Genomic DNA, 26,215 nt, shown 5'->3' with positions numbered 1-26,215 from the left:
CGTCAAAATGTTTGTTTAAATGATATCCTGGTCATTTGATTTTGAATTAAATACAAAGTCATCATGTCAAATAAAATTAAAACCTTATAACTGCTGTAGGGACCACAGTTTGACCAAGTCATCAATGACATTTGGTCAGTCTTTGTTTTCGTCAGGATAAGATTATTGAATCTGTGGCCAAAAGCTAGATCACCCTGTTAAATCAGAATAACACCTTTTGAATTCTACAGAAAGCACACATTTAGCTCCACCTTTTTCTTCAAAAGATGGAGTTATTGTCATGACCCTTTCTAAGCGTTGGCGTTGGTTAACACTTTTGTTTATGTCAGGTTACTTAGAAACTATAAAAGCTATTAATTTCTAACTCAGTATACATGTTCATAATCATAAAACACCATTTAGATGGGGAAGTTACTCTTATAATTATTTTTTTGTGTGCAAAGTTACAATCCTTTTTCAAGATATATATTTGTATGTCAAGGTCACGGTAGGAGATCTAAGTTCAACATTGTCTGATAGAGGGTATATTCCATGTCAGGTTCATAAGGTTTTCATCCATTAAGGTATTTTGAAATAAGTTGACACAAATACAACATGTAGTACACAACACTCCAGCTCCTACTTCCAAGATTAAGGTCATGCTAGGAGATGAAATGACAACATTGTGTGATGGAGGGAAAATTTCTTGTCTTTTTCTCCCATCATAATTGGCACAAATAGTCAGTATAATTGGACAATGGTCATACGCAACAGTCAGACCCTTACCGCCATGGTCAAGGTAACACTAAGAAGTCAAAGTTTAACATGGTCTGAATTGTCCTTGTCCACAGAATAAAGTATAAGAGGTTCCAGTGAAAGTTATAATATTAATAGATAAAAGTGATGAAGAGATAAAAACTGCACTGCATGAGATTCATAACTCCATCTTCACTAATTTTGAAATTATCTCCCGAAATGTACATAGTTTTAGTGATACAACTGCTCAAATGTATTTCTATTGACACACACATGTTGAAAAGTGCAACACTGAGAAAAGTAGAGTGTGTTGTCTGGTAATAAGTCTTGTTTATCAAGTTTTAATGAAACTTGCTCATAGGTCACTGGCTTAGATAAAAAAAAATCTGGCTTATGATCAGATTTGGGACAGGAACAGGTTTTATGAATACTTCCTATTTTACATTTGTAACCAAACCAATTTGAAGTAAGAAACATTAGAGAAAGTTTGTCATAGTATGATGCCCAGCATGTGAAAAATTAACATTGATTGTATTGTATTATGCCATGTGTTTGTGTTTTATAGGAAACAAACTAAGAGTTTAGGAGTGGGGGGGGGGGGGGTATATATTAGTGAGCTTGTCGTTCAGTCTGTTGGTCGGTTTCCAGATTTGTATTAGAGTATTGTAATCAAACTTATAATTTAGCAAGATTATATGAAGACCTCTCATGGGGTTGCATTAAGACCTAGAGTTAAAGTCACTGTTACCAAAAATAGAAAAATGGTTTCTGAAGTTAGGAATGAGATATTGTTATAATACTTGGTATGTATTGAGTTTATGTCAAGACCTTGCTAAGTATTGCTTTTGGAACCCTTAGAGTCAAGGTCATTTAAACTAAAAATAGAAAAAATGTTTTTTATACCAGGCTTAGGATTGCCTTTTGACCCCCTGGGGCCAAGGTCATTGTAACCTCAAAAAGGAAAAAGGTTTTTGGTCAATGATATTTAGGAATGAGAAACTGAAATATAGCAAGCTCTATATGAGACCTTGCTTTGGATTGCTTATAGAACCTCTAGGTTTATGGTCAAGATCACTTAAAGTAAAAAAAAAATGCAAACTTCATATGCTAATATAGTGATGCTTTATCCCAAGTGTAGATAATCCTTCAATTATATTTTGCCATATTTTATTGTTATGCCCCCATGTCCGTCAATCCGTCAGTCAGTAAGTCCGTCCGTCCCGAAATTTTGTGAACGCAACTCCTCTTAAACCGGATGGCAGATTTTGCTTAAACTTACAGGGATGAACAACCTTAATGTGTAGATGGCAGTAAAGGAAGGAATTTTCGCTGCGACCAAATTTAACAGAATTATGGCCCTTTGTTGATTTTTTCACTAGATACTATGTAGAAATTTTGTGAACGCAACTCCTCTTAAAACGGGTGGCAGATTTTGCTTAAACTTACAGGGATGAACAACCTTAATGTGTAGATGGTAGTAAAGGAAGGAATTTTTGCTGCGACCAAATTTAACAGAATTATGGCCCTTTGTTGATTTTTTCACTATATACTATGTAGAAATTTTGTGAATGCAACTCCTCTTAAACCGGATGGCAGATTTTGCTTAAACTTACAGGGATGAACAACCTTAATGTGTAGATGGTAGTAAAGGAAGGAATTTTTGCTGCGACCAAATTTTACAGAATTATGGCCCTTTGTTGATTTTTTCACTATATACTATGTAGAAATTTTGTGAATGCAACTCCTCTTAAACCAGATGGCAGATTTTGCTTAAACTTCCAGGGATGACCAACCTTAATGTGTAGATGGCAGTAAAGGAAGGAATTTTTGCTGCAACCAAATTTAACAGAATTATGGCCCTTTGTTGATTTTTTCATTATATACTATGTAGAAATTTTGTGAATGCAACTCCTCTTAAACCGGATGGCAGATTTTGCTTAAACTTCCAGGGATTAACAACCTTAATGTGTAGATGGTAGTAAAGGAAGGAATTTTTGCTGCGACCAAATTTAACAGAATTATGGCCCTTTGTTGATTTTTAGTTTTCCACTTGTGGCACATGTAGTCCAAAAAATATTTGACCTAGAGTCATAAGATTGACAGAACAGTGGCGTGTGGGGGCATCAGTGTCCTATGGACACATTTCTAGTTTATAATTCTTTTTCTATTTAATTTTTTGCCCTGGTTAACTTTTCTCAAAAACCATCACAGGTATTCTTTTCAGACTTTAAATACTTTTTCAGTTTCAAGAGCATATCCTTAGTAAGCACATTGTAATGATGGCCCTTGTCAATGTGATTTGGTCCACAATTAAGGTGTCATTGCGCTATTATTATTTTGAAAAAAAAAAGAATTTCAAAATTTGTTGATTTTCAACTCTGACTATTTAGCCATTTTCTCAGTATTCAAACATTCATTCCCATCCCTAATTTTAACTTTTAAAAGTTATTAATATATGTAAACTATTTTATTATTAGCTTTCAATAACTGTTTGCTAGTATTCTATTGCAGAATTCCCATTATTTATGATTTTGAAATGGAAAAAGTATACTTCACTGTCCAAGTAGTTTATTTGTCTGACCAATGTTATTTTATGAAAGTAATCATAAGTTAGCTTATATAAAATGATGGCAGACTTCCTATTATTTTAAATAAAAGTAATGATTAAAATGCAAAAACTTAAAAGTAACTATCATGTAAACAAATAAATTGTTTTAGAATTTGATTTGTACATGCGTAAGTTTTTACAATGATTTGAATCATATATATCTGCTTTTCCATGTAATGTATGTCTTTATAAATCAAGATGAAATGCTTTTATATAATAACTGAGTACAACAATGATAATAATTTGGTTTTACTGCATCAGATGAGGAAGGAACAACAAGCTGCCCTTGAGGCTAAATTAACAAAACAAATGCCTTCTGCAGCAGCAGCCATTAAACAGATGGTTGTCTGCCCAAAATGTGAGGCAGAGAGTAAATCATCAGATCAGGAACCGGTGTGTGAACATTATATATATAAGTATAGACACCCTACATTGCATGTGTATGTGTGTGTGAGTGTGTGTATTTAGCACAGTTCTTTTTACTTAATAATGATATTAACTTTCTCTTAACAATATTTACCCCATTCTGTATATTCATGATAAATACTACCTGTTATTTTCCTGAATAATTTCCTACAAACATTCTAGTGCACACAATGATAATATATACCCCTTTTCACCAGGTTTTTATCATTTATATTTATGAGATCATTACCTTACAAGATTTGATTTTTCCCACTGTAAGGATATGGCAACATATGAACTGCAGACTTGTACAAACTCCTCTCACCATGTATATTTTAGCACACCTGAGCATTAAATATAAATGTGAACTTTTAGAATCTATGGCTGTCCTATGTCCATCTCACTGTACAGGTAGCATTATGGCTGATCTTCCATTTGTGTTATTGGGTTCATGTTATTGGGTTCATGTTATTGGGTTCATGTTCATGTTATTGAGTTCATTGTCTTGCAGCAAACTTCTGAATCAGCACATACAATGTTTTTAAGAGATGTTTTATATCTGATTTGATTTAAACTTTGCATTAGAATCTTAGAACTTTGAATTAGAATCTTAGAAACTTAGAATTTGTATCTTTTGCTCTATAGGCTAAAATAAACATATTTTGCATTGCTATCATTCTGTAAGCAGTTTGAAATTTTGTGTGTTTCAGAATTAAACAAAACTTAAACCTGTTTCAACAATACTGTGAGATCATTTTTGTGTCGCCTTGAAAAAGGCGACACATAGGGGTTACTTTTGTTGTTGGCGTCGTTCGCGTCGTTGTCGGTGCCGTTGTCGGCATCCCCTTAAGCTTGTCCAAAGCATAAGTCAGTCATTATAAGTCAGATTGACTTCAAACTTGGTATGCATGCTTCTTATAATGACCCGAAGTGCAGTGCACAAGAACCAGTACTCTGCACTTCTTAATTTTTGAGTTATTGCCCTTTGTTAATTTTTATACTTTATTTTTGTCTGGGCCATTTCACCTAATGTATAAAAGCTATGGACATGAAACTTCATAGGATGATAGATCTCATTAAGAAGAAGTGCAATGCATAAGAACCGGTACTCTGCATTTCTTAATTTTTTGAGTTATTGCCCTTTGTTAATTTTCATACTTTATTTTTGTCCATGCCATTTCTCCTAAAGTATAAAAGCTATGGACATGAAACTTAATAGGATGATAGATCTCATTAAGAAGAAATGCAGTGCACAAGAACCTGTACTCTGCATTTCTTATTTTTTGAGTTATTGCCCTTTGTTAATTTTCATACTTTATTTTTGTCCAGGCCATTTCTCCTAAAGTATAAAAGCTATGGACATGAAACTTCATAGGATGATAGATCTCATTAAGAAGAAGTGCAGTGCACAAGAACCGGTACTCTGCATTTCTTATTTTTTATTGCCCTTTGTTAATTTTCATACTTTATTTTTGTCCAGGCCATTTCTCCTAAAGTATAAAAGCTATGGTCCTTAAACTTCATAGGATGATAGATCTCATTAAGAGTACAAGAACTGGTACTCTGCACTTCTTATTTTTGAGTTATTACCCTTTATTAATTTTCGTACTTTATTTTTGTCCAGGCCATTTCTCCTAAAGTATAAAAGCTATGGACATGAAACTAAATAGGATGATAGATCTTATTGATAAGAAGTGCAGTGCACAGAAAGTGCTGCTCTGCACTTATTTTTTGAGTTATTGCCCTTTGTTCATTTTCATATTTCATTTTTGTCCTGGCCATTTCTCCTAAACTATATTGTTCACAAGGCGACACATCCGACTCGCGGAGTTCTAGTTAGCTTGACTAGCTGAAGATAGGAATGCTGTCATATTGACAGGTCATGTTGTTTGAGTAGGATGAATTTTCTCTTTAGACCTCAAGCTTGTGAGTCTGTCAGTCAGTTGGGCTGTTATGTTTAGTTCATGTGAGAAAAAAGTACCTTAAGTTCAGCTATAATGATATCTTGATGTTTGTCTTCTGACATGGTTGTTATCCACAATTTCTTACTAAACCACTTGGTAGAGTTTGACCAACATGAAGACTAAAAGTGAACTAGGCTTGAGCTCAGATATTTATTGCATAGCATTACATGATGGTTCTCAACATGAATGGGTATAATGTCACTTTCAGAAATTTATACCTTTAAAACTAATATATGTAACTATAATTACATAATTGTGTATTGGGCCAACCAAAGGTATAATAAGGATGCCATTGTGACTCAAGACAGTCATAAATTGGCATTAATTTTGGAATCTCTTGTTCCATAAAATGAAATTCTTCTTCTCTTTAACTTTAAAAAAGCCAGATGGTGTTATGTGTTTGTTTCTGTTTGGTAGCTCAAAGGTCATGTTAAGAGGTCTAAAAATGTTCATCTAAATCAGTTTGTGATTTTGTGAGAGTATTTTTATTATGCCCCCGCCATGTAATGGCCGGGGCATATAGTGTTACCCTGTTCCGTCATTCCGTCCTTCCGTCCTTCCGTCCTTCCATCCTTCCGTCCTTCCATCCTTCCGTCATTCTGTCATTCCGTCATCATCAGTTTCCGTTCATTATCTTAAGAACGGTTGCACACATTCAACTCAAATTTGACATATGTATATGTCATGAGAAAATACAGGTCAAGTTCGAATTTGGTCATGGTTCGATGATTTTTGGCAGAGTTATGCCCCTTTTACTTTGAAAATAATATGAAATTTCAGTTTCCGTTCATTATCTCCCCAACGGACCAACACATTCTACTCAAACTTGACATATGGATATGTCATGAGAAAATACAGGTCAAGTTCGAATTTGGTCATGGTTCGATGATTTTTGGCAGAGTTATGCCCCTTTTACTTTGAAAATAATATGAAATTTTCAGTTTCCGTTCATTATCTCCCCAATGGTACAACACATTCAACTCAAACTTGACATATGGATATGTCATGAGAAAATATAGGTCAAGTTCGAATTTGGTCATGGTTCGATGATTTTTGGCAGAGTTATGCCCCTTTTACTTTGAAAATAATATGAAATTTTCAGTTTCCGTTCATTATCTCCCCAAAGGTACAACACATTCAACTCAAACTTGACATATGGATATGTCATGAAAAAAATACAGGTCAAGTTCGAATTTGGTCAAGGTTCGATGATTTTTGGCAGAGTTATGCCCCTTTTACTTTGAAAACAATATGAAATTTTCAGTTTCCGTTCATTATCTCCCCAAAGGTACAACACATTCAACTCAAACTTGACATATGGATGCGTCAAAGGAATGCGGAGGTCAAGTTCAAATTTGGTCATGGTTCAATGATTTTTGGCAGAGTTATGCCCCTTTCACTTTGAAAAATATATGAAATTTTCAGTTTCCGTTTATTATCTCCCCAATGGTTCAACACATTTAACCCAAATTTGACATATGGATATGTTTTTGGAATGCCCAAGCCAAGTTCGAATTTGGTCATGGTTCAATGATTTTTGGCAGAGTAATGCCCCTTTCACTTTGAAAATAATATGAAATTTACAGTTTCTGTTCATTATCTACCCAACATTGTTACATATTCAACTTAAATTTGACATATAGATATGTCAAAGGAATGGGCAGGTCAAGTTGGAATTTGGTCATGGTTTGATGATGTTTTGGCAGAGTTATGTCCCTAATTTCACTTTGAAAATAATATAGATACATCTTAGGAATAAGCAGTTTAAGTTTGAATTTGGTCGTGGTTCAATGATTTTAGACAAACTTATCTTTCCTGAATGTTGGAAAAATTTTGAACTTTCAGTTTCAGCACTCATACTTTTAGCCATTATTTTGGCTACAAATATGCAATATGCTATTTTTAAAAGGTTAAGACTGAATAATTTCAGTGCCTTGAACATTGTATGAAAATGGTTTGTGTTAACATTGAAAAGTTTTAAAGGCTTTGAACTTAAAATGAAAAAAATAACTAATGCACCATCTGAAATTTTGGCTGCATGCGGGGGCATCCGTGGCATGATGACACATTTCTAGTCATAATTATGTTATGAGCATGGTGGTAAGGGACCGGGATAGAGACATTTGTTTTGTTAAGAAAATTCAGTTGTTGTTTGAAATAGAAGGGTGACTACAAATGTGAAATTTCATTTTGTTAACTTACAGTATTTTTCTCCCTTGAATTGGAAGCTAAATTTGTAAGCACCTGAAATGTGCGTTATAGTTTTTGTGTTGATTGTCCATGTTTTATCATTTACATTTGTCATTTATATGGTTTTGAAATAATTTTGCACAAGCCATTTACTTATGGAGAAATTGGTAATTTACTGGTTAGTTATTCAGGAAAGCTGGTTAAGTTATAAGTGGCTGAGATATGACCAAAGTATGTGTTAGAATCAGCAAGCAAAACATAAAAATACAGAAACTAATCACACTGATTGTTGTGTCAGGTTATCAGTTCTATCATCCATGGATGGATTGTAAAATTCTACAGTTTTGTTTTATATTTTGTAATCATAGTTATTTTTCTTTGTTCAGTTTTAAGTGTTCTTTTAATTATGTATGACTGGGCGAAGACATGTAATTTGATGATGATGATGTATTATGTTTTGAAAATATTGCTAATTGCTTGGCAGCTTGTCCATTTGCTTCTTTAATCATTTTAATGTGCAGAAATTGTATGTGTAGGTGAAACTCTTTTGTATTCATTAAACGGAATTATTTTGGGAGAAAAAAAATGAAGGCACATGAAAAGCAGCCATGAATGTCTTTCACTACCACCAGTGACTGACTTAATTTTGCTAGACCTAGCAGACACAAAAGCTTCTTACTACAAAAAATGTTATGAAAATAATTTCTTAATAATAAGTAACCTGAGTGTACAGTTTTAGAAATATGGCAAGAGGGTTAATCTTTTCTTCTCATAGCTTAAAAAAGAGCCTTGGTTCAATTTTGCACATTTATTTTAAAAAAATTGTTGGTATTATTATGCAGAATTTACATGATTTCCCTATTCATATGCAGGAATACAAGATGTATTGAAAACTGTTCTTTGAAGTTTTAAAAGAATACTTTCATCAGTCACTTTCATTGATGAATTGACATTATTTTGATCTGCTAGTTAACCTTTTGTACTTAAATGTTACCTGTTGATTTCTATTTTCTTTATGTAGATAATAGGTTTGAGTATTTAGTGTGCCTAAAGTGTAAAGCTATTGCTTTGTACATCAAATCTTTTAAATTGATACTTCTGTTTTTAATTTGAAAGGGACTCCACTGAGTTTTTTTAAATAGCAGGACTAGGAATATTTTTTTAAGATTTTTGTGTCATTTGATGTTGGTCTGGACTAATAACATTTGTGCAAATTTTCAGATCATTCCCTCTCTGTGTTTTTCCAGAATAATAATTTTTATGGCCACTTGAAATGTGGCTTTGAATCACACAAAGAATCAAATTTCAAATTTTTCCATTTAAAGTGCTTCTGACACTTGATCTGTATTAGAATTTCAGTTCGTGTCTTTAGGCATCTAATTAAAGTCAGCTTCTAATTAACGCTATGCATTAGGATCTGATGGGCACCAATAGGATGTGACCTTTTAAACAGCCAGTCATCAGCTAGCTTTCACAATTGAAAGCAATGCTGTTTCTAATTAAATTTAAACGCTGGAAAAGCAATACTGAGTAGGTAATTTTCATGATTTCGAGAACAAACATGGCTATGTCCATAAAGCGGGCAGGTTAACAGGCAAAACAATCTTTCCCATTAAAAATTGAGTCTATTATCTCCAATTTATTGTTTCAAATTACTTCAAACAATTTTTTTCTAACAAAAATTAACAATTTTGTTTACTTTCATAGACAGCGATGTTTTGATACTTTGTCTAATGCCTATCTGTAAAGGACAGTGGGATTGATTTCTCGGGAAATCCAAATCACAATGAAGGGAAAACAAACAGGTGACAATCAGATCTACATGCAAGAAATAACTTGAGTAGTTTTGAGCTTTTGTCAGATTGTGTTTTTAAGCTTTTTGACCTCAGTGGAGCGCCTTTAAAGTTCTTTATCTAATTAACTTGATTAATTTTTATTTATTAATAAAAACAAAGATTATGTTATAATTACATGTATAATGTTTTTATTTGCAATAACAAAGAATGTTATTTTCCAGTCTGGAAATTGATTGTAAAGAATTATCAAATAAGAGCAATTATTTTGAAACTTTTGTTAATATGTAATTATGACAGTGATACATTAGACATTTGAGTTTCTTTTGATATGAATGCTTAGTGTAGTTTTCAAAGTGTCTTTTCTACTGAATATTTTCTTTATGATCTTATCGATCAGTAGTGATGTAAGTAAGGGTATCTTTCTGATATCTTTATTTCTATGTTTTTGCTAATGTTAATAATTATGTACTTGTCATTGCAGGTTAAAGATGGAGTAGAAACACAACTTTCATCTGTGATAAACAAAGGTGGTCCACCACCACCAGCTCCACCACCTCCTCCGCCCCCACCAGGAGGTGTCCCACCACCACCACCACCACCACCAGGTGGGGGCCCTCCACCACCACCACCCCCTCCATTCCCTGGAGGTGTACCTCCCCCTCCTCCACCCCCAGGTGGAGGTCCTCCTCCTCCACCCCCACCCCCTGGTGCCCCAATGCCCCCTGGAATGGCCCCTCCACCACCATTTGGAATGCCTTCGCCAGTTTCTAAAGCACTGCCATTTGGAATGCAACCAAAGAAAAAATATCAAGTCAAACAGCCAATGAAAAGAGCCAACTGGAAAAAGGTAAATTAAAAAGATTTAGCTTATTAAGTACAAATGTACTTGTTGCACATATGGTCACCTTAGTGCAGTTATAGGGTAACTCATATTAAATTTCAATCAGAGTTAACTTGTTACTGCACTAAGGTTACAATGTAAAACATAATTTTTGTTCCATTGAGTGTACGAGGGGTGTTCCAAAAATAATGTCATTTGCCTTTGTCTTCCTAAACTGAAGTATTTTCATCATTTTAAATTTCTCTGACCCTCAAAATACTCCCCACCTACTTGAACACACTGAGTAATACTTGTTAATGGGGACACTCATTAGGTGACCCAATGGCATTTCTCGACTTGTATTTCTTTCCAGACAGTTGGAATTTGAGTTTTTGAAACAAGAAAAAGTCACAAGGGGCCAAGTCTGGTAAATATGCAGGCTGCGGAAGGACAGTAACTTTTTCTGATGCCAAAAACTCGGTCACAAGCCTAGCCTTATGAACCAGGGGCATTATCATGTAAAAGCCGGAGGTACTTGATTCCTGTGCTTGGGCGGCAGCGTTTGTGGCAGGACTTAAAATTTTTCAGAACAACATTTTTGTAGAACTTTGCTGTTACCATTCTGCCTTTTGGTTCTGGAATTTGCATTACTGGTCCCTTATTATAAAAGAAAATCACATACAAAACTTTCTTAACAGTGGCAATACTTAGATGTTTTGCATTTTTAGTGGCTAAAAATAGTAAACCCATGCCTCATCACCAGTAACGAAGTTGTGGGAAGCCTTTTTGTTATAATTGGGATACATTTTAAGAAGGTTTTTTGCATTTGCAACATGGGTTCTGTTAGCAAATAGGGTATCCATTATGCATATATTTTTGGAAGTTAAAGATATTTCTTTAAAATACCATGAACTCGTGCTTAAGACAAGTTCATCAACTGTGCTAAATCCCTCACAGTGTATCGGGCATCTTTGTTCAGCATATTCCTGTTTTTAGCTCACCTGACCACAAAGTGGTCAAGGTGAGGTAAAGTGATGGGGCTATGTCTGGCGTCCATCGTCGTGCGTCGTCAACAATTGGGTTATATACAGTCTAGCAGTCACAGTTTTGATTGGATCATCATCAAATTTTGTAAGAATGTTTGTCTCGATAAAATACAGATCTAGTTCGAAGATGGGTCATCTCGGCTCAAAAACTAGGTCACAGGAGCTAAAAATAGAGAAAGCTTGTTAACACTCTTGTGGATGCAGTTTTGATCCAAATATTCTGGAAAATTGTCAGGAAGATTATTTTGATGATTTCTAGGTCAAGTTCGAAGATGGGTCATCTCGGGTCAAAAACTAGGTCACAGGGGCTAAAAATAGAAAAAACTTGTTAATAGTCTAGTGGCTGTTGTTTTGATCCAAATATTCTGGAAATTTGTCAGGAAGGTTGTTTTGATGATTTCTAAGTCAAGTTCGAGGATGGGTCATCTCGGGTCAAAAACTAAGTCACAGGGGCTAAAAACAGAAAAAGCTTGTTAACACTCTAGTGGCTGCAGTTTTGATACAAATATTCTAGAAATTTGTCAGGAAAGTTGTTTTGATGATTTCTAGGCCAAGTTTGAATATGGGTCATCTTTGGTCAAAAACTAGGTCACAGGAGATAAAAATAGAAAAATCTTATTAATAGTCTAGTGGCTGCAGTTTTGATCCAAATATTCTGGAAATTTGTCAGGAAGGTTGTTTTGATGATTTCGAGGTCAAATTGGAATATGAATCATCTCCAGTCAACTACTAGGTCACAGAAGCTAAAAATAGAAAAATCTTGCTAACACTTTAGTGGCTGCAGTTTTGATCCAAATATTCTGTAAATTTGTCAGGAAGGTTGTTTTGATGATTTATAGGTCAAGTTTGAAGATGGGTCATCTCGGATCAAAAACTAGGTAACAGGAGCTTAAAATAGAAAAATCTTGTTAACACTTGTGGCTGCAGTTTTGATCCAAATTTTCTGGAAATCGGTCAGGAAGGTTGTTTAGATGATTTGTAGTTCAAGTTTGAATATGGGTCATCTCCCTTCAAAAACTAGGTCACAGGAGCTAAAAACAGAAAAATCTTTTTAACACTCTGGTGGCTGCAGTTTCAATCTAAATATTTTGGAAATTTGTCAGGAAGGTTGATGATTTCTAGGTTAAGTTCACATATGGGTCATCTATGGTAAAAAACTAAGTCACAGGAGCTAAAAATAGAAAAATCTTGTTAACACTCTAGTGGCTGCAGTTTTGATCCAAATATCCTGAATATTGGTCAAGAAGGTTGTTTTGTAGGTAAAGTTTGAATACGGGTCATCTCCCGTCAAAAACTAGGTCATAGAAGCTAGAAATAGAAAAAAGCTTCTAAAGACTCTAGTGGCTGCAGTTTTGATTCAAATTTCCTTGAAATCAGTCAGGAAGGTTGTTTTGATGATTTCTAGGTCATCTTTGAATATGGGTCACCTGGGGTCAAAAGCTAGGGCACACTGCCCAAATATGGAAAAAACCTTGTTAACACACTAGAGTTCACATTTTTGACTCCATTGTGCAAAACTTGGTCAGGATGCAGGACATTGCTCAGAATGTGATTGATGGGTTCAGGGGGAGCGATCAAAGAGGCCATCAATCTGAGGGGCATTAGGGCCCTTCTTGTTTCTATGTTGCTTTCGTTTTCCTTGTTGCAGGACAACCTTTGGGCCAAGTATAAGCATCTTTGGGAATTTTCTGCCTGACCCAGTTTTTAAATTTAGCAATCCACCTACAAATAGATCTGTGAACACATTTCACCATCAACCATAAATGTCACAAACCTCACGGTGAATATCTAATGGGCTTTTATGCCGATTAATGTCTACCTTTTAAAGTAAGTGATAGGCCCTTCATCCCTGAAAAATTTCCAAAATTTTACCAATTATCTCATGCTTATTGATAAATAGACAAATATAGCTTGTTTCATTAAACAGTTTAGTTTCTTTAAAAATTACAAATTACATAGTTTTAATTCTGACAGTCACTTCAATTGTAATCAATAAAATCCTGTCTAACAAGACTGTCTGAAATAATCACTAATTGACTATTAATGACCTTTTGTTTTTTTTTTTTTTAGGTACAGTTTTAAACCTTAAGTCTCTAAAGAGATTATGTCATATAATGAACTTTTTTTACCTTAGCCTTCTTGCAAGTTCTCGTCTCATCTCATCCCATATCATCAGTTTGGAGAAATAAAGTTTTTTTTTTTTTTTTTTTTTTTTTTTTTTTTTTTTTTTTTTTTTTTGAAGCCCAACAGGTTATTCGTTTATTGTCCCCGTCATCGGTAAAATAGGGTCGGGGATCAGTTTTTACCTTACAAGTTTTCTAACAAACAATATATACACAATATGACAAGGACAAATAATTATGTAAATTGTAAATTATAATAATTCATGCATGGGCTATAGAATTATGACGTGTTACATAATAATGCAACAAGATTAATAGATATAATAGATATAATCAAGTACACATAAGTATTTGTTTCTAACTTATATATGAGAAAAGATATATATTAATGTAAATTCACATTGAAAACAAACAAAAAAAAAAAAAACAACATTTGTTCGTATAGAGGCCTGTATGTACGTTCTCATTTAGGTTGTCTGATTATATTTTAAAAATCTTTTATGTTGTTATAATTTCCTTATCGGTATTCTGATTATAAAATATAAGGTTACTCATTATCAAGGATAATTTTTGAATAATATTTTTGCCACAAATTATGAAAAGAAATTACATCTCCATTTAAAAAAAGCTATGTATTCTGATTTTTTAATTTTCATTTTTAAGTATATTAAAAACATATTTATATTTAAGTAATTTGACAGTTTTCTCTAAATTTTGTTTTTATAAACATAGTATTTTGCTAATAATGTTACAAAATTCAAAATAGAATGTTTTCCATAATACGAGAACAGTATGCCTTTCATGTCTGAAATATCAAATTCGACAAAAACACTTATCTCTAAGCCAGTCTTTCAATTCTAAAAGAAAAATATTGGTATACGGGCATTGATAGAATAAATGTTCAATCGTTTCTCTATCAATGTTACAATATGAGCATAAATCATTATCTCTAATATCTATTCGATGTAAAAATGTATTTGTCACAAGAATTTTTTTGATTAATCTTATATTGAAAATCTTTCAACTTTATTTCTTTCACAGTATTTAAGTTTGTACAATAATTTAAAAACTCCTTCTGTGATATAGGTCCTACAGAATTTACTCATTTGTTAGGAACAACTAAATTGTCAGCGTCAATAAGGATATCATAAAAGAATCTGCAACCCTTACTTTTTGTATAACACATTTAAGATAGGGATTTAATGAAATGTTTTGCTTGTATAAGAATACTTTATCTTTACTGTTCCTAATTTTTTTCTCTCCATAAATAAGGGATGGACTCAATGACTTGTTGAATATCTAAAAATGTGCCTCTTATCTTATATATATCTTTCAATTTTTTGAATACTGTAAATATTACCGTCATTGTCATATAAATCAATAATAGATATTATATTGTGATGTATCCAATTGTTAAAAAAATAAATTAGTGTTACGGAAGTCTAGTGTTTTAAACCATAATGGTGAATATAATATATCTTCGATACTTCTATGTTCACTTTTTTTTGCAAAAGTAAGTCCATGTTTTCAACACTTGTTTCCAGAAAATATTTGAAAGTTCTTCAGATATAACTGATGCATAACCAGGACCAAGTTTTACCACTTTGGTTATATTCAAACGAGAGAGGGTAACCCAAGATTCCGCCCATTTTCGTTCAATAGACGTTTGATCCAACTTAACTTTAAACTGTTCATAAAGGCTCTAACATTTAACATTTTAATACCACCTGCCTCTATATTTTTATCTATAACTGATCTTTTAATCTTTATCTGGGCCTTTTTTTCCATAAAAAACCGGTATAATAATCTTTCTATTTGTTTAATGAAATCTTCTGAAGGATTTGGCAATGACATAAACAAATGTACAAATTTGAAATAATCAAAGATTTTATAATTGTGACTCTTCCAAAAAGAGTTAAAATACGCTTAGACCATACATTTATTAATTTTTCACATTTCTTAAGAATTTCATGTCCGTTTAAGTCCCAATGTCCTCAACGTCTGCGGAGAAAAATATTACTCCTAATATTTTTTATTGGTGATTTTTAGACCAGTCTAATTCAATCTGTCGACATAATTTAATATTTTTGAATTTCTTCTCGACCCTATCCAAAAATGCCCTTGTTTTTTTCAGTATTTATCTTTAAACCAGAAATAGCATAAAATTTATCAAGCGTGTTTAGGCAATTTTCTAATGATTTCTCAGTTCCATCTAAAAACAGCTGGTGTTTCATCTGCATACTGACTTAACTTATATTCTTTATTGTAAATCGATTATGCCAGTAAATATTATTATTTTTTCCTAATCATTGAACCCAAAAAACTTCCGCACATAAGATAAAGATATACGGTGAAATTGGATCTCCCTGTCTACAACCACGTTTAACTTTAAAGAAATCTGAAAAAAAAAAAAAAAAAAAAATAAATGACCATTTTGTATGATACAGGTTCTGACCCATTTTGGAATAGATTTATCCATTTTTTGGGAAAGAGGGACCAACATTTAAAAATAATCTAAAGTTTTCTGAATAAACTTCCAAGAAACTTGAATCGAAAGCTTGCTGAAAATCTATAGATAGTAAAGACCTGGTATATCGTTCTGTTTAGTTTCAAAAAGAATATCATATATCATCTGATATTTTCACTTATACACCTTCCTGAGATAAACCCTTTTTTGATCTTGGCAAATAATGTTGTTTAAAACTCTTTTCAGTCTGTTTGCTATAGCAGCAGAAGCCATTTTATAAATTACATTTAAAAGTGTTATTTGGGGCCGCCAATTCTTTCATAAAAAATCTACTTTTATTCGGTTTTTAGGCAGGACACGTTATAACTCCTTGTTTTCTGAGTGCCAGATAAACTATCATTTAAAGTAGCCAAAGTTAAGAGGCTTTTAAAACAAAAAATTGAGAGATCTTTCCCCAGAAAAAATTTAAAAAATTCAACTGTATATCCGTCTAAACTGGGACTTTTACCGCCATTTTTCATGTTGCTTTTTAAAGCAATATTTAACTCATCAATTGTTCAATTCGCCCCTTCTAACATTTTTTGAGAATCAAGGGTTCAGTTAATTTATTTTCATTTTCCCCTATAATGCTTTTATAGGAGTTTCATCTATATATTTGAAATTTTCTGGTATATTAATTTTTCGTAATAATCTTTTTTGAAAATTGAGTATATCTTTTCGTATTTCTTATTTCTTCATTGTTTTCCAGTAATCATTTTGTTATTAATTTATTTGTAAAATTTTCTGTTTTTCAAGATTTAAAAAAATAACTACTAGGTTTTTTCCTAAATTTTTAACGGCCATTTCGATCTTAACATCACTCCTTCTAACTTTGATTTCCGTAACGCTTCTAGCTGAGATTTCTTTTATTAAGTGCCGCCCCAAGTTTCCTCAACTCGAAGAATTTGAGAATTTTTCGGATATTTGTTTTTTCTAATGCTTGAATATTTATTTCTAAAAATCTTTTTTCTATTTTTCTAATCGGTTTTTTTTCGTTTCTGCACTATATTTTATTTGTTTCGCCTCCTAAGAACGACCAAAATGTTTCAAGAAAAAGTTTTGGGGGTTAATATCTAAATCTGGGATCTGTATAATTAATCTTCAGTTGTTTATTTTCTGTTTATGTAAATCTTACTAAATTAATGTAATGTATTCCTTAACTAGATCAATATATTGAGTTTTTCGGTCAAAAGAGAGCAATTAAATTTTCCAATAGCCTGTTTCCCTTTCATTTTCAAATAATTTAATTGTTAACAAAACACCTGAAATTGTCTGTTCTATAACCTGTAGTTATTTTACCAATTAGTTACATTAATTTCATCATATTCCTCATTTACAAGAAAAAAAATCTAACCGTGCTTGCTTTCTTGTCGGATTTTTTCTTTTCCAAGTATATTCTCTTTTATTGCCATTTAAAAACACGCCAGACGTCTACATAATTGTAATTGTTCATTAGCTTTTTTTCTAAAATACTCTGTCTTGCACGAGGGTTATTAATATTTGTTAATTTTCATAATCTACTGAAGGATTAATAACAAGATTCCAATCTCCGCAAATTATCACGTTATCCTTACCAATTTCAAAAATTTTTTTTTTAATATTTTTTATAAAAAAAACCCGGGTTTTTCATCCCTTTGGGGCCATATAAAATTAAAAGAGAGTAAAGGGCTGAAAATTCGGATTAAAATATCAAGAAAAAGTAAATTTTCCCTTTTGTTCCCGTATATATTTTCTACTTTTTGCCCCAAAATTAAATTTTAAAAAAAATCAAATTTCCCCCCTACTATTTCGTTTATATGGGCAAAATAGGCATCATATTTCCCCCCTTTTATTTTTAACAAGGAAATTTAAATTTTCTTCCCAAAGTGAAAAATCCCCCAGAATTTTAATATTTTTAAACTTTTTTTCCCAAAATAATGAAAGATACGGGGACGTTTTTTGGGGTATTTCCCAAGGGCCCCTTACAAATTTTAGGGGTATATGGTTTTAAATCATCACCGTATTGGGTAAAAGAAAAACACAATTTTCTATTAAACAACCTAAATAAAATAAGTAACTTTAAAAAATTTGACGGCCGTTATATAAACTATTACTAGGCGGGCATTTTCTATTATATTATTTGAGATGACGGAGAAAGAAAATAGTTTCAAGTTTCATTTAAAGAAAATCTTTATACAAACTTACAAACAAACAAACGAACGGACATAACAAATAAGACTACACATATCTTTTACATACCTATACAAAAAAAAACCAAAACAAAAAAACAACAAAAAAAATACCCCCAAAATACTTACAAATACCGTTTCTAGCGACAAAAACAATGTTACATGTATAAAACATGGTAAACAAATTTCACATACATCCTGTCATTTAAACTTATATTGTAAAAAAATCTAAGTAAACAATATATTTTTAATTTATTAACATTTTTAAAAAATTTTTGTGTTCAAAAAATAGCAAAAAAATTTTTTCCCAAAAACGGGTTTCCATAAACGATATTTAAAAAACTTTTTAAATAGACAATATCAGTCAAATTTTTGGGTTTTTTTTTCCCTTCCCTTAAAAAAAAGATACCACGTGGGTAAACGCTTTAATTTTCCAAAATAATACAAAGTATCTTGTGTGTGTTTTTTATAAAAGTAGTTTTTTGGGTTACATGGGGGGGAAAAATATATAGATGTTTTTAAAACATAAAAAAAAAATTGCAAATTTAAAAAAAAAGAAAAATTTTTTGATTAAATATTTAAATTTTAAACTTGGAAAAAATTTGCAAGGAAAAAAAAGGGATTTTTTTCTTTTTTTTAAAAACCTTTTTTGTAATTATTAAAAGTATTTGATCCTTTTTTTATTTATCACCTAGATTAGGTTATTGGTGTTGAAACAATATACATTTTATATTTAGATAAATCCTCTCTCTCTCTCTTGAGAAGAATGCAGTTAAAAAAAAAAAAAAATTACACACATATATGTATCTTTAGATGATGTATGCATATTTATACAGTAATGACTTTGTTTTATATTGTCTATGTTTGAAATTTCTGGAAATGTAAATCAAAACAAACAAATTTTATTGAATATTAAAAGCAAAAAAAAAAAAGAAAAAAAAAAATCAAATTACTGATGTTAGGTTACTGGAATAACTTTGTAAAATACAAATTGAAAAGTTTCTGTTGTTGTACTTGTAACAAAACAATGTTGTTATATTAAAATGTTACTTTCTTACTATTTTATGATTTTTTTATTTACTATTTTATGAATTGTTATTTTTTTTCCATAATTTTTAATTACACATTAAGACACTGTTACCACTGGTCTTTATTTGATGGCATTTTATTAGGACTTTTCTTGTTACCCACATGTCCTCTTTTCCCCTTTTCTTAACCCTTGCCAGATAGGCATTTCCAAGCCGCTTTCTTTGTATTTCTTGTTTTTAGTTTTTCACTTTGTTCTTATAGTATAAGGCAATTTTTGCAAGTCTTCCCCTTTCTCTCTTCATTATCACAGGGTAGGTCTGTAAGGATTTTTTTCCCTTTCTTGCCCTCAGCACAGGAAGTAAAAGACTTTTGAGAGGACCAGGTCCCTATCACCAAAGGACAAAAATCTCACAATTTTTAGAAGAAAATAAATTTTATCATGCAGCACCAAACACCCAACTTGTGTAAATCTATTACTCAATGTTCAAGTTATCATCTATTTTTGGAAAAAAGCCGTCTGAAGTTATGAATTTAAGATTGATAATGTAACTGAAAATGTAATGTCTATAAGAATGCTGATCATTTATATCCTTTTTCCAAAAAAAAAAAAACAAATTTTTTAAAAGTAATTTTTTAAACATAACTTTTATTTAAACGTAATTTTAACTGTCATTTCTTTGTTGTCATTTAAATTTGGAAGGTAAAAAATGTTTCATTTAATAGTCGAAATCAGAAAGATAATCAAATTTATGTGAAGATTTGGCAGCAGTTTCCCTTAAAAAAGACAGACATATTTTTTTTTTGAAATACTTTTCCTTTTTCATTTTCTCATTCACACGGTTTAAAAGGGGACATTTACCCCTTTTAAATGAAATGGGCCCTTTTTGCATATCACATAGGGAAACTGCTGGGTGCTATTTTTACGGGTTTTTTAAGTAGCATTCCCTTAATCCAACTTTTTTCCCGGGGGTTTTTGATTTTATTCCCAAAATGGAGTCTACTGCATCAAATTTTGGGTTCATAAACCGTCAAGGAGGCCGGGTGCAAGCCCGAAAAAGGGGTAACCACCTTTTTTAGCTGGGATCTCTAAAAAAAAAAAAGTAAGGGGGGTTTTTTCATGTTTTAAGCCCCCTGGACTTCCAAAAGACCCCGAAAAAATTAAAGTAAAAAGTTCACTGGGATCATGCAGGGATTATTAAAAAAATAGGGTTTTTTAATAAAAAATCTGATAATTTATCAAATCCCTTACCCTTTTTTGACCCAAATCATAATGGTACAGCCATTTAAAGCCTACAAAAAAAGGGGTTTCTTTATATTTTATTCCTTTCCCTTTGGGAAAAAACGTTCCCAAAGGGTCTCAAACCCTTTTTTGCAAACCAGTTTTTAGGGCCACTTTAATGATTTCCAAAAAAAAAACATTTTGCCCTTTGTTTTCCCTTTTTGAAAAATTTTATTATTACTTCAAATTTTTCTCGATTAGACTCATAGTTGATTCGTCCTGCCATTAGAGCCATAGCATTTGGGATCACTGATTTGTTTAAGGATATCATCTTCAAATGGCAAATGCAATTGATTTTGACAATTGTCCGGGATAAGAAGATGGAGAAGTGTAAGTCAACTTAGGGATTTTCATTCACATTACTGTTTCACCATTTCATTTTTTATATTAGAAGCCAGAAGTTCTTTGATAAATTTTACTTTCTATAGTGTTAAGCAATGTACACTGTATCAAAGGTCAGTGAAATTGTGAATGAGAGTTTCACCTGTGTGTAAATGCTTCAGTGATTATTCATTTGTCCGAATTTGGTTTATAAGTACATAGCACACAATATTCACGGAGAGATAATTGCACAAAGACATTTATTTTTGGAACACCCCTACGTACTTCCTATATATAGAATTCCACTAGTTCTAAACTATTTGTACTTGAGAAATTTGGCAGAATAAAGTTTTGGTGGACCATTGTTTTAAACTGTCCCTATAAAAATTAACTCAATTTTTTTGGAAAAAATATGATATTTTTTAAAATTTTTAGATACTTACAATTCAGGTTTTAAAACAAACAAAAAGATAAAAACTCATTTTGGGGGGCAGGCAAAAAGGGAAAATTTTAATTTTAGAGTGAAAATTTTATGGCAGGGGGTGCAGGAAAAAAATTCTCAAATAAAGCAGGTACATATTTTTTCTAATGAACTTTGACTTTTTAGCTCACAGGAACCAAAGGTTCAGGTTGAGAAATTTGAATAGTAGAGGATAAGCTCCATGGTCTAACCTTGTGAAACAAGTGGTCAGATTACTTCAAACTTAGTGTGTAACATCCTTGTAATAGTCAAACTTCAATTAGCCCATAAAGCCTTTATAATTATGTTGTTTTTTTCATGAGTATCTAATTTTTTTCTTTATTAAACCTTTCCCTGTCAGTTCCATTGGGAAGGCCTTTTTTTGCCCTTTTTAATTTTTACAGGGAAGGGGTTTTTTTGCCCCATTAATCAGGGAAAAGGGGTTTTTTTTCCCACTGGGCATTTTAAACCCCAAAAAAAAGAAGTTGTGGTGGGGGGGATATAGAAGTCCCCCGTGGTCGTTCCGGGCCCGCGGTCCGTTTCCCTTTTTTCCCTTTTCCGGAGATAAATTGGAAGACTAAATTTGGTTTGGGAAATTTAAATAATAACTTTATACAATGGTTTTAAGCACATTTAGGAGGAAGTGCGTGCACAAGAAAACCCAAAATTTCCTCTTGACTAAATTTCAGAGTCATTGCCCCTTTTTACTTTTCCTTGTCCAGAGCATACCCTTTAAAAAAAACTGGTTGAAATTCAAAACAACTTCATACAAATTTTCAAGCCAATAAAGGGGAAGGGGCAGGTTTCCCCATGAATTTTTAATGTTCAGATAGTTTTAGTAGTTTTTTTGCCCCTTTTTTTTTCTTTTCCATTTTCTTTTTTAAATGCTATTCGATTTAAAAAAAGTAGAGCTATTTAGTCCCCCCGGGATCCCGTCCGCCCTCGGCGTAAACCCCCTTTTGTTTTAAAATTTTTGTAATTTTTTCAAAATATTTTCAAAGTCCATTGACATATTTGGGTTTGAAATTTTTCACACTTGGGTTTACCATCAAAGACCCCAAACCCTTTGACAGGAGAAAATAACTATAAACATTTTTTACAGAATTTATGCCCCCTTTTTTGACTTAGAATTTAAAGTTAAAAGTTTTTTAAAGTTTTTAAATTTTTTTAAAAGTCCCAATTTACATATGGGGTTTGAAAAATTTTTCACCTTGTTTACCATTTATGAACCCCCCCAAAAACCCTTTAAAAAAGGAAAGGGGGTAACTCTTTCGAGCAATTTTGACAGAATTATGCCCCTTTTTTCGACTTTAGAATTAACGTTAAAGTTTTTGTAATAGTCAAATATTTTCAAAGTCCCATGACATATGGCCTTTTGAAAACTTTGCCACACTTGTTCAACATTTCATGACACCAACTGTAAACAGGGAGGGAGGTAACTCTATTCAAGCATTTTTGACAGAATTATGCCCCTTTTTTAGCTTCGACTATTCGATAAGAATAAGTAGAGCTATTGCAGTCACCCGAGCGTCGGTACGTCGGCGGTCCCCGGCCGTTTAAACCACTTATGTTAAAGTTTTTGTCTAATGAAGTTTCAAATATTTTTCCCAAAGTCCATTGACATTATGGCCTTTTGAAACTTTTGCACACTTGGTTCACCATCATTGACCCCAAACCTTGTAGGACAGGAGGAGGTAACTCTATCAAGTATTTTGACTAGAATTATGCCCCTTTTTCGACTTTAGAATTTACAGTTTAAAGTTTTTGTAATAGTTCAAATATTTTCAAAGTCCATTGACATATGGCTTTGAAACTTTTTGCACACTTGTTCACCATCATGACCCCAACCTGTAGACAGGAGGAGGTAACTCTATCAAGCATTTTTGACAGAATGATGCCCCTTTTTCGACTTAGAATTTCCTTGTTAAAGTTTTTGTAATAGTTCAAATATTTTCAAAGGTCCATAGACATATGGGCTTTGAAACTTTTGCACCACTTGTTTCAACATCATGACCCCAACCTGTAGACAGCAGCGAGGTAACTCTACTTAAGCATTTTGACAAGAATTATGCCCCTTTTTCTCGACTTAGATAAGAAATTTAACGTATAAAGCATTTTCGGCCGTAACCACTTATGTAAAGTAATAGTTCAAATATTTTCAAAGTCCATTGACATATGGCTTTTGAAACTTTGCAAAGCACTTGTTCAACCATCATGACCCCAACCTGTAAACAGGAGGAGTAACTGTATCAGGCATTTTTTTTTACTAAATCAAGCACTTAGAAATAGTCGAGCATGCCCCGACAGCTCTGTTCGACTTAGACATTTACGTTAAAAGTTTTTGTAATAGTTTCAAATATTTTCAAAGTCCATTGACACTATGGCTTTGAAACTTTGCACAACTTGTTCAACATCATAGACCCCAACCTGTAAACAGGAGGTAGGTTAACTCTATCAAGCATTTTGACAGAATATGCCCCTTTTTCGGAACTTAGAATTTTTACGTAAAGTTTTTGTAATAGTTCAAATATTTTCAAAGTCCATTGACATAATGGCTTTGGAAACTTTGCACACTTGTTCACCATCATGACCCAACCTGTAAGACAGGAGGAGGTAACACTGTATCAGGCATTTTTTTTACTATCAAAGCACTAAGAATAGTGCGAGCCATGCTGTCCCTTGGTTTACCGACAGCTCTTGTTCGACTTAGAATTTTATGTTAAAGTTTTTGTAATAGTTTTCAAATATTTTTCAAAAGTCCATTGACATATGGGCTTTTGAAACCTTTGCACACTTGTTCAAGACCATCATGACCCAACCTGTAAACAGGAGGAGGTAACTTCTATCAAGCAGTTTTGACCCCCAGCCATTATGCCCCTTTTTTACGACTAAAATTTTACGTTTTAAAAGTTTTTTGTAATAGTTTCAAATATTTTCCAAGTCCATAGACATAGTGGGCCTTTGAAACTTTGCTGTTCCTACTGACAGCTCTTGTTTCTTGTCCATGAGCATAACTTGAAAACTACAAGTTGGAATTCAATTCTATTTCATACAATGGTCAAGTATATTGAGAGGAAGCGCAGTGCACAGAAACCATAAAGTCTCTTTCTTGACTCATTTAAAAGTTTTTGCCCTTTGTTACTTTTTATTGTCCAGTGCATAACTTGAAAATTAATGGTTGGAATTCAATGAAACTTTATACAATGGTCAAGGGCAGTGAGATGAAGTGCAGTACACAAGAACCATATCTCTATTTGGACTAGTTACAGTAATTGCCCTTTGTTACTTTTTTTGTCCAGTGCTTAACTTGAAAACTAGTAGTTGAAATTCAATACAACTGCATACAATGGTCAAGGGCAATGAGAGGAAGTGCAGTGTACAATAACCATAGCCCCATCTTCAGTATTTATAGAGTTATTGCCCTTTGTTCTTTTTCCTTGTCTTTCTGGACTTATTGCAGGGTAATTCAATAAAACTTCATCAATGGCCAACCACATTGAAAGGAAATGCAACATACAAGAACCACAACTATCTTTAATTGCCCACAACAATAACTCTATTTCAATTCTTTTACAAGGTATTCTGTTACTAGTAACATCCTCATTTCCGAAGCAGTCTTGCGGGGGTATTAATCACATTTAGTGATAGTTCTAGTTTTTATTGGAGGACTTTTTCTCCACTTTGTTGTTTTTATATTGGAGGGCTTTTGTCTGTATCCCTTCCTCGAATCAGATTTCAACTTATTATTATTGGAAGAAAATCTGATTTTATGACACTTTCTGTTGCTTTTGTTCCACTTGTTTCTTATTGAAAGTTTTGGTTTGTAGTTTAAAAAAATTTAAGATGCCTGAAAAATGACCGAGTACTCGAGTATTAATTTTGGTATTCATTGCCATCCCTGCTATCAATATTTAATGTTTTGAGTTTAATTTAAGTAGATTATGATAATATTGTTATGTTACGGTCCAGCTATATGGTACCATTCTCTTTTAATCTTCTTAAAGTGTGGTAACATGCACAAGACTTGGTAATCAATAATCAGGTCGGACTATAAGGAACAATACTGTATTCATGAACAAAGAAATGGTCACAATTATAACATTGTTCTACTTTAAATAGAAATTGTTAGTGTTAGAGACTGATGATACTTGTTTCAGAGGGCTGTTAAAGCTTATATAGATCTGAAGATAAATCTGTTTAAGATAAATCTTGAGTCACAGTTTACTTATTTTAATAAGTGGTAAACTGTTAATAAATTTAAATTTCAATAAAATAACAGTATTGTAAATAACATCAGCACATGTATATGCGAAATAATTCAGTCCTAGATATCTTAATACTTAAAAGACTACCCATAAATTATGGCCGTGACTGTCGATTAATTTCCCTTCAAATGTAAAACGTTTAGTACAAAGTTTGGTCGAGTCATTGACTGTAAAAGTTGAAAATAAATATCCAAAGTAATAATTGATTAAATGCAAAGTTCTAGCCAGGAATTTTTGAAGGCATGTTGCAAAAAAAATTCTATGCAATTGGCTCGGCTTGGAATATTGACAGCTTATAGGTAAGGGAAGAATAATTATCGGCAACATGAGCTAAATAAGTAACTGCCAGTTTTGCATTTATGTAATACCTGACTTTTGTACTAAAAAAAATAAAATGATTGCAATAGAGCTAACACATTTACTTTCATGTATTATAGTTAATGTATGACTTTAAGATGTGTTTACAAAATCAAAACAAGTTAATGAAAATATGTCTGTCG

General features: G+C 32.5%; 1 protein-coding gene across 1 annotated transcript in view; it reads left to right on the top strand.

Moving 5' to 3' along the window:
- LOC132725171 (protein diaphanous homolog 2-like) overlaps positions 1 to 26,215 on the top strand; it is a gene marked incomplete at its 3' end in the record, with an annotated part of 109,470 nt that overhangs the window by 33,851 nt on the left and 49,404 nt on the right. The window contains 3 exon segments of the mRNA XM_060710257.1: positions 3,605 to 3,736; positions 10,180 to 10,563; positions 22,807 to 22,885. Of these exon segments, the coding sequence (XP_060566240.1) occupies positions 3,605 to 3,736; positions 10,180 to 10,563; positions 22,807 to 22,885 (595 nt within the window).

The sequence above is a fragment of the Ruditapes philippinarum genome, unplaced genomic scaffold (assembly GCF_026571515.1).
Source record: "Ruditapes philippinarum isolate M1 unplaced genomic scaffold, ASM2657151v2 ctg1425_1_1_1_1, whole genome shotgun sequence".
Lineage (NCBI taxonomy): Eukaryota > Metazoa > Mollusca > Bivalvia > Venerida > Veneridae > Ruditapes > Ruditapes philippinarum.
The sequence above is the reverse complement of the archived record's forward strand: the minus strand, read 5'-3'. Positions and strand labels throughout refer to the sequence as shown.